Genomic DNA, 10,047 nt, shown 5'->3' on the forward strand with positions numbered 1-10,047 from the left:
GCTCTGACTCACACCAGAGAACCAGCTCAAGATAAGAGGAGCACAACTATGGCTTTGCATTCTCCAAGTTTAGCTGTGGCACATACAGCCAGCCAAGGATTGGGGCCCAGATCTTGTTCCAGTCCATATGTGTGTCTGTTTCCTTTGCCAGTGAATCTATAAATAGTGTTACGGGACCATCTATTGGAAGGAAACAGGAAAGAGTTCTGAAAATCCAGCCCAATTACACAAGTCTCAGACAAAACATCCTCCCTTCCAGTTCTTTACCTTCTCTACAGAAAAGCACAGTCCACTCAAGCTCTGTCCCAGTACCCTCTCTGGTCTCTGAGTGTTCCCCTTCAGGTTCAGACATCATGCCTTTACCTCTCCTGGACTGTAATCCCACAATTTTCCCATTCTTAGACTGGGCCCTGGGCTACTGTACCCTGTCATGCCCTGTGTATAAGCTATGCTTACCCAGCAGGTCTGACTGGGTTTAACAGTTCTTCCCTTTGAGAGTCTGTGATCAGTGGTGAATATTGTGACCAGACAGCTTGTTAAAAACAAAGTATTGTTTCTGTCTCACAGTAGGAACAAAGCATAAAAGAAAAAGGATTTTAAAACAAATTATAATCTACCCATGTATCTGTCTTACCTGAGATAACATCTTACCATCCTGTGTTTATAACCTAAGCAGGCCAACCTTCAGACACCCCAGCAGGTGCCTATGTTGGTGTGGTTTCCCCAAACAGCTCCCCAGTCTCTTTATAAACTGATATTGACCTTTTGATCTTCTTGTGTTCCCGAGTCTTTCTGTCTAGAATTGTCTCTTAACAACCACAAAGTGCCTACCAAATAGTGACTTATTTTGAGTCAGTTTTCCTTTCTGTTTGTTTTTCCTGACATCTCCCCCTCCCCCATTACTAACCCAACATAGTCATACAGTAAACGTTGCCAATAACTAGGTCAACATACAATAGTAATAGAACAGATCCATGTCCATCGTAAGCTCTTCAAATATTTTTACTGTGTAACTAGGATGCCTTGGGTTTGTAAAATGGTTTTAGGTTGTCATCTTTATAAATGGCCTATTAAGTTTCAGAGTAATATCTTTTTATATCAGTCACAACACTTATCTGAGAAATCTATCCAGATGTTTGATTTTATGTTTCCTAAAGGGATCAGATTCTAGAAGCTCATTTCATAGAAAGGTTCAGAGGGAATTACAGTGCTGTTCTTCTTCAAGGAGATGCAACCGTGTATTCCACTTAGGTGTGTGCGTGTGCCCAATGCATTGGAGCCATTTTGCTTAGCAGTACCTATAGAGGGGCAGCGCTTGCACCTTGTGGTCATAGCCCCTCCCCTGGCTAATTTGAGGCAGCATTGCCCTGACCCACTCAGTTCCTTCTTACCGCCTATGGCTGGAGTTGGAGCTCTGTGAAGTTAAGACTACACAATCTCTCACTATATTAGAGTATTTTTTTTCTAGTTGTTAGGAGTATCCTTAGTGTTTGTTCAATTCACGTTATTTGTATTTAGTTAAGTATTCCCCTGAGATGCCCTCACCAGGGTTTAAACATTGTGAGTCATGTGGGGGAGCGATTCCCAACAACAGTCTCCACACGTTGTGCTTGGGTGAAGCCCACATCAAGGAACAGTATTCAATCTGTAGATCATTCACAAAATGGACTCAGGGCACGTCTTCACTACCCGCCGATTCGGCGGGTAGCAATCGATCTATTGGGGATCGACTTATCACGTCTAGTGAAGACGCGATAAAATCGATCCCCGATGGCTCTGCGTCGACTCCGGAAATCCGCTGCGGCAAGAGGCGGAAGCGGAGTCGACGGCGGCGCGGCAGCGGTCGACTCGCCGCCGTCCTCACAGCCAGGTAAGTCGACCTAAAATACGCAACTTCAGCTACACTATTCACGTAGCTGAAGTTGCATAACTTAGGTCGACACCCCCCACCCCCCCCCCACCCCCCCGTAGTGTAGACCTAGCCTCAGATGTCTAGGGATCTTTGCCTAAAGCAGCACCTACTTGAACAGGCCATGCTTCAGCACCAAGGCTCTAGTCAGATTGGAGGTCACCCTCTGGTTCTGAGAGTGCTGGTGCTGCAGGCTCTGGAGCAGGTGCCTCTTCAAAGAGACTGAGAAGCTGTTCCCCATTTAGTGCACCGAGGAAAAGATTGCATAAGACCATTCCAGGTCTCATGGGCATTCTTCTGCCTCCCTCAGGAAGAGCACAGGGTTAGTGCTGGCGCGCAGGATGGCGCAGGTGCCTTTAACCCAACGTTTCTCAAATGCGGCCACCGTGGCTATGTGGAGCCACCAGGGGCTTTTCTTGCGGCCACAGCCTCCTGGGCTGTGATGGGGAAGGAGGAAAGCAATGGCCCCTCTCACAGGGCCACCAGCGGGGGTTGGACCCTGCCCCCCCTCCGGAGACACAAATGTTGGAAGTGCAGGCAGCTGGTGCATTGCCTACTTTCCCAAGGGCGGGGGACAGGCTTCAGCTGCAGGACTTCGGGCTTCATCCGCGTGGTAGCAGGCTCTAGTTCCAAGCTCTGGTCCCAGGCTCACCGCCCACGCCATCGTCCCTCTGCCCCAGGGCTTAATTTGTCCCAGGACCTGCTGGGGCTGAGTAAGTCTTCTGTGAAAAGTGATATTAATCATTTTTCACAGCAGCAGACTTACTATCTAACAAGTTTAAAAAAAAAAATCCAAAAAGGCAAAGGAAACAACAACAAAAAGACAAGAACATGCAAAGCATCTTATTTGTGTTTCTATTCTGTTTAGGTCCAGTAAAGAATAGAGAACACTGTACATTTTTTTTTTTTTTTTTTAAATTACTGAGTCTGGAAAAAACCTACATAAATAAATTACAATGATTTGGATGTGTATACATGCATATTTATTTGTTTTTCCTAAAGTTAATTAAATATTTTAGGAAAAATTGTCAGCAAGAGTTGGTGGCTGCACTCTGAGGCCACCAAAAATTTATTGTGAGAATCCCTGCTCTAATCTCTCCATGGTGCCGAGTAGGGAGGTTAGAAATCCTGTACCGTCAACTCTGGTTCTGGATCCAGAGCATCCATTGAGTCCAGTAGGGACAAGGGCGATGCCAACACTGATTGACTGTTTCCATGTTGGCAGCGTACCAGGAAGCTACAAAAAGCAACAGAGGGTCCTGTGGCACCTCTAAGACTAACAGAAGTATTGGAGCATAAGCTTGCGTCTGATGAAGTGGGCATTCACCCACGAAAGCTTATGCTCCAATACTTCTGTTAGTCTTAAAGGTGCCACAGGACCCTCTGTTGCTTTTTACAGATTCAGACTAACACGGCTACCCCTCTGATACTTGACAGGAAGCTATAGACCTCCTCTGCCTTTCCATCTCGACCTCTCCCTTGGTCAAGGACATTGCTAGGGCTGCATAATTTATAGCCCCATTGGCTGGATGGGCCGCTGAACCCTCGGGTCTGTCGGCACCACACCCCGATGTTCCCCTTCCACAGTCTGTGGAAGCAGGACCGGAACCAGGTTCAGTGCAAGGGACCTCCTTGGCACCATTGCATTTGGCACTGCCAACATTACTGTGGCAGCTCTCACCACCCTCCACTTCATCACCGTCACCTGCTTCAGTAATGCCACTGACTTCAGGGTCGACACTCCTTCCAGCACCGCCATACTCAGTGCCTTTGATACTGCTTCATTCAGTCCCTGCCTCGTTAGACTGGTTACTCGCTCCCTCAGGATTGGCTCCACCTTTATACCTGAAACCCAAGGCTTCTCGGCACTGAGGTCGGGATCTTCGTCCGCCTGCTCTCCATCACCTGACCCACATTGGGGACCATTTATGGAGCACTATGGGCACCAGAAGTGGCACTTGTCTTGCAGTTGGCAGAGGGGCCTCTGGCCCAGTGCCTGCTGGCCTCTAATGCCTGAAATCTCCAGAGAAGTATTTTGAGCATTTATCATCGAAGGCTATTTAGTGGCCAACACATTATTGCAGTCCATGCTGGATGTCATAAATGCTTCGGCCAGAGTTATGGCTTCTGTGGTGACCATGAGAAGAACGTGCTGGCTGCAGAATTCAGGCATTGTTCCTGACATGCAGCAGGGCATAGAGGCTGGGTGGTGTTTTCACACAAGATGGATGAGACCCTACCCTCCTTCAAGGATTTTAAGGCTACCCTAAGTTCCTGAGGGGTGTATACACCAGCAGTGAAGAGGTGCCACTTCAGTGGTTAACCACAGCAACAATACCATCTGCAGTGCACCTTTGGGCAACCTTTTGCTCCCTTGAGACAGCGGGATTACCTCAGAAAGGGTCATAGATCCCAGACGAGGAGGCAGTCGAGTTCATGGTTTGACCAATCGATACACCTCCTGCTGGTGCCCCCCAAGTGCCCATTTTGACTCTGCTAGCCGATCGCTTGCTTAGGGGCAGGAATCATCTTGTGGACCATCTCAGCAGGAATTTTCCCCTGAACCATGAGTGGTCTCTAAAGCCCTGTGTTCTGCAAGTCATCTTTGCAGCGTAGGGCATCCCAATGATTGACCCGTTCGCTACAAGGGACAAGAGGAAATGCCGTCTCTTCTGCTCTCAGGGTGGCTTCAAGGACACCTTCCATCTCATTTGGCAAGTGGCTCTCCTGCATGCTTTTCCTCTGATCCTGATCATTCCACAGGTCATCGTCAAGCTGAAAGCAGATCGGGCCAAGCTCATCCTCATTGCCCTGGCATGGCCGAGGCAGTGCTGGTTTTCCGACCTTCTTGCATTGTCACTTCGGCCTCCTCCCTCTCCATCCTGATCTGCTCATGCAGAACTACGGTCACACCTTGCATCCGGCACTCAGCTCCCTCCCTGCATCTTATGATGTGGCTGCTCTGTGGTTGAATGAGGAGGAAGAGTGATGTTCTGCAGCTGATAGATAGATGTACTCAGTAGTATAAAACCCTCTACCAGGATGGCCTATTTGGCAAAGTGGAAGCGTTTTTCAATGTGGTCATTGGCCTGCAGAGTTCAGCTGACAATAGCTAGTATCCAAGACACCTTGGACTATTTGCTACGTCTTCAGTTGTCAGGCTTACACTTAGGTCATTGAGGGTGCATCTAGCAGCAATCTCAGCCACTCATTCATGGAAGATCGGTGTTTTCCAAAGCCACGGTGGAAAGATTCTTCAAAGGAATCCTTCATCTCCACCTGCCGGTGCAGGAACCGGTTCCCTTGTGGGATGTTACCACCATTTTAGTGACTCTTATGGGACCTCAGTTCGAGCCCCTGGCATCCTGCCCCTGTCCTCTCATGTCAAAAAACTGCCTTCCTCGTGGCAATATCTTCTTCGAGGAAAATGTGTGAATTGCAGGCAGAACCTCCTTACACACAATTCTCCAAAGACAAAGTGATGTTTCGGCTGCACCCAAAGTTTGTCTCTCAAGTGGTCTCTGTTTAATTTAAACTAAGCAGTATATTTGCTTGTGTTTTTTCCTAAGCAGCATTCATCTCCAGGGGAGCAGTGTCTTCACACATAGAAGGTCAGACATAGTCTGCTGTCCATCTGGACAGGACTACAGCCTTTCAGGCTTCACCGTCTCTGTGTTTGTGTGGTCTGCAGGCAGTATGAAGGGGCAAGCAGTTTCCTCACAGATGATCTCTAAGTGGATAAGTTCCAGCATCATGACTGCATATGAAATCGCTTTGGCTATGCTTCCTCTGTGGGGTGTGAGCTCATCCTATGAGCGTGCAATCTGTATCAATAGCATTCCTAAGTGACATCTCAGTATTGGATATTTACAGGGCTGCCACATGGTTGTTGATACATACATTACAAACCATTGTGCCATTACCATGGCATCCAGAGCAGATGCAAACTTTGGGAAGGTGGTCGTGCAGTCCTTGTTTAAATAGACTTTGAGCCGCACCCCCTACAGGTACTGCTTGAGTCACCTAAGTGGAATACCCAGCAGCATTTACTCAAAGGAGAAATGGTTACTTACTGTAACTGTAGTTCTTTTGAGACGTGATGCAGATGTGTATTCCACAACCCACCTTCTGTCCCCTCTGCATAGGCATCTAGTTTCTGGGCATTCAGTGCAAAGAAACTAAGGGGGGGTCAGGGGGGCAATACCTCAATAGCCAGGGATGGGGCTATGGCCTCAAGGTGCGAGTGCTGCCCCTCTAGAGGGACTGTTAGGCAAAATTCTCCACATCTAAGTGGTGTGCGCACACATCTAAGTGGAATACATGTCTGCATTACATCTCAAAGAACCACAGTCGCAGTAAGTAACAGTTTCTTGTCTAAAGTGTCCAGAGCCTTTTAGTTCTATAATTGCCTTATAAGTATTTTTATTATTTAAATCTTTCTCCCAGGAACTTGGATTTATTATTGTTGATTTTTATCATCAGTTTTCTTTGGGACTGAGGGAATGGTAAATGATTTTTATTTGAAAGAAAAAATCTGAGTAGGTCTCTAAATTGTCTACATTCATCTTCTCGGAACTTTGATTTTGATTAATCTTTTTTATAATTATGATGGATAATGTCTGTGCTTATATTTAAGAATTTTTAAAATTTTTATTGATTTAAATTTTCACCATTGCAGGAAATTATGGTGAGGTCAGGCAATTATTTAATGACAGTAGACGTTCAGATTCAAAAAGTTAAAGCTTTATAAACCGTTAATACATAAATTGTTAATATCACATGTCAAAATAAACAAAGTAAATATCCGTAAATCAAGAAATTGTATCTGTTTTACTATTTATTCGCTAGTCCCTTTGTAAAACACTAATTTTAAATTGCTGGATTTTGACTCTGATAAATTCTCAAGCAGTGTTGACACTAAGTTATTTTTGTTGGAAATATATTTTTGTCAGTTTGTGCATGGTGAAAGCCATGTTTACTGACATTTACAGATAAAAATCTAATCCTTCCAAGCCTAGTTATGATTATCCCCATTAATCTCTCTGCAGGAGTTATATTTGTGATACATCAGCTAATTATCTAAGGAATTAAAGAGAAGAAAGCCTCAAAGTAGTTTCTTTTGTGGTTTTGATTGGTCTCCTGTTGTTGACATTTGTAGCAGTGTTTCATTATTAAACTTTCTTTAAAAATAATAAATTTGCTGAATTGATTGCAACATTCTTCTGAAGTCTGGATTGAGGAATTTTCATTCTTCGGACATTGATCATTGGTCACATGTTTTGGAGTGATTCTAATTTCCTTCAATATTCCATCTAACCATACTTCTCTAGTTCTAGTTCCTATTCCTAATCTTTTGGGAAGCTTATGGAAAAGGATAATCCACAGTGTTGCCTCATCTGTCTGTAAAGAGTCTTTAAATGCCTTACTGTGTTTCATGCACTGTCACTTTAAAGTAAGTATCCCAGCCTCTGAAAGAGTTTGTTTTATTGCAGATTTATACCATCCTCCCATTTCTGATGCATGATACACATGTCTCTTGCCCTCGATTACTTTTTGCACTTTATTGTCTGCCCTACTGTATCACTGCCTGATGACGGACTGCATGTGCTCTTGGCCATATGCTTCATCCTCAAAAACTTTGTTTCCCATTGGTTCTTTTGTTCCATTTCTGTACTTGATTTCATTCAGTACTTCATACATTCTTCCATAGGCTGTTCTGATAAAGTTATTTTCCCCCTTTGTTGTTCTCAATTTAGTCCCAATTACAAATCTAAGTAACCGTGACCATGATCTTATTTAGAAGCTCCCTCTGCACAACTTAAAAAATAACCTTTGTGCTTAAAGTGCCCAAAATTCTTGAGCCTGAAGCTTGTTCTTGTTTTCAAACATGGGGTGTTAACAGAACCCTTTCTTGTGATATTTCTTAACAAGACTTGTAGATTTTTCGTTGCTCAGATAATATTTTGCAGTTATATACTGCCTTCCTTCTGGGAATCTTGAAACACCTGGTGGTGAAGATAATTATCCCTATTATGCAGTTGGTGAAACTGAGGCTGTGACCTTGACCAAATCTATAAAAGTCTTTAAAAGAGTTAGGAACTGAAATCATAGCTCAGTTCTGTACTTTAACCACTGAATCATACTTTGTGTCTCCCATCATGCCTATTTTTGTGTACTGCCAAAAAGGATAAAGACCAAAATCCTGATTTCAATCCTAGCACAAAGAGCTTCATAGTAAATGTTTCATTTTGTTGCCAGCACACAGGCTAAAACAGAGGGGTGGTTTGAGCAACAGGAGATAAGGGGAGAGAGAGAGAGAGAACACCATGCCAGAGAAGATACAAAAATGTGGGCTGAGAGATGAAAGAACACAGTATTACTGGGGGAGGAGGGAGGCATTGAAAACCTGATAAAATGGAGACAGAGACAACAAAAGAAGTTAAGAAAATAAGGGGGGAAGTGGCCATGAACACTTCGGGTAAAAAGAACAACACTGCTTTACATACTTCTGAAGCTTTTAACGTTTTGTATGTTGTATTGAAACTGATCTTGCTATTTTTAAAAAGCTTTTAAAAACTGGCAATGTAACACAATAATGTAATGGTATCATAATTCTTTTCAGATCTACGAAGGAACAGCTCAGATCCAAAGGCTGATCATAGCACGTGAACATGTTGCCAAGTTTAAAAGTTAAGCAAAAGCATTGATGTTGGCTGTCGATGCCTTTATAAAGGAAAAGAGGGCTTTAAACTTTTTCTTGAATGCAGTTTAAAAAGAAAAAAATAAGAACCTTTCATTCACACTTTTTGTATTATGTACTTTCTTAAACATCAATTCCTCCCCCCCCCCCCATACAAATTTGGTATTTTCTAAAGCATATCTTTGGCCTCCAATATGGTATTGTGTTTTTTCAATAGTACATTTTTTTTCTCCTTATAAGGGTCCAAACTTGCACACATTGGAGTACATTGTAGTTTCATCATTGAATTCAGTAGGAGCAGACTTGGACCTAAGCAAAGAAAAAAATATCGAAACCTTTAATAAAAAAGCTATTACTCGGTTTCCTCAGAGATCATGTTCTGCTTCGTAGGTTTCAATTTCTTCTGTGTACTTACAGCTTTATGAGTTCTAGAAACTTGCACTTTCAGAATATTTAAAATTAAGTATAGGTGAATGTTTAGGCCCTGCTAAATTATAATACTATGTTCTGACATCAAAACAGGGATTATTGTTTTAGGAAAATAATATCCCAGCAGCTGAATTATCACTTTATTTTACTTTACTTGTAAATTATCTATACATGTATGAGCAAAACCTGTTTTTGTTTACAATGGCATAGCATAACATGAAATTTGGTTTACTTGTGCACCATCTTTCATCTTATTCATCTGAAACCAGTGCTGATGACTTTTTTTTTTCCTCTCTTTATTCTGTCTATTTGGATGCATGTATTTTACCTGCTGTGCCTTAAAAAAAGCTATCGTATTGTATACAGTTAAAAAAAACAAACTTCATTCTCCTCTCTCTCTCTCCTTCCTAAAATAAGACTTCTTTTTATGGATAAATACTATGACCAACTTTTGGGAACTAATGTTATGCGCAATAGTAGTTTCATTAACTACATATTTTTTTTATAGCAGAAAAACTGAACAATGACCATTCAGATTCAGATTTATTTTAGTTTCTTTGAACTGCACGCATTCAAAATCACCATAAGGGTTACTGTGCCACATTTTTGGTTATAGTATCCCTATTAAACATAAATATTACCTTATAAACTCAAGTATGATGATTGATAGAAGCAGTAAATCACACAATGCAAAGTTTTTCCTGTCATGTTTAATAGTAAATGATTGGAAAGTTGTTTCTGTTAGTCATAGTGCTGAATTGCAATAATAAACTACTTATTCTCAGAAAACAGATGTGCACTACTCATTTTTATTTTCAAATGGGGACCAATTTCCTTCAAATAGACTATGGTAGAAATTGTATAACATTGTGAGGTATGATTGGTAATAGGATATTAAGATGTGACATTTTAAATTACGTGTTCAAATCAGGTCTAGCTCAGAATTAGACAATTCATTTTTAGTCAATCTTTGTGAATGAGTTAATAATTATACTTTAATTCCTATCTG

At 42.4% G+C, this 10,047-nt stretch overlaps 1 protein-coding gene across 1 annotated transcript in view; it reads left to right on the top strand.

Moving 5' to 3' along the window:
- ACADM (acyl-CoA dehydrogenase medium chain) overlaps positions 1 to 9,796 on the top strand; it is a 41,155-nt gene extending 31,359 nt beyond the window's left edge. Inside the window, exon 12 of the mRNA XM_065409302.1 lies at positions 8,532 to 9,796. Coding sequence (XP_065265374.1) covers positions 8,532 to 8,603 — 72 coding nt within the window. The 3' untranslated portion in view covers positions 8,604 to 9,796. The remainder of the gene's footprint in view (positions 1 to 8,531) is intronic.
- The last annotated feature ends 251 nt before the right edge of the window (positions 9,797 to 10,047 follow it).

The sequence above is a fragment of the Emys orbicularis genome, chromosome 8 (genome assembly GCF_028017835.1).
Source record: "Emys orbicularis isolate rEmyOrb1 chromosome 8, rEmyOrb1.hap1, whole genome shotgun sequence".
NCBI lineage: Eukaryota > Metazoa > Chordata > Testudines > Emydidae > Emys > Emys orbicularis.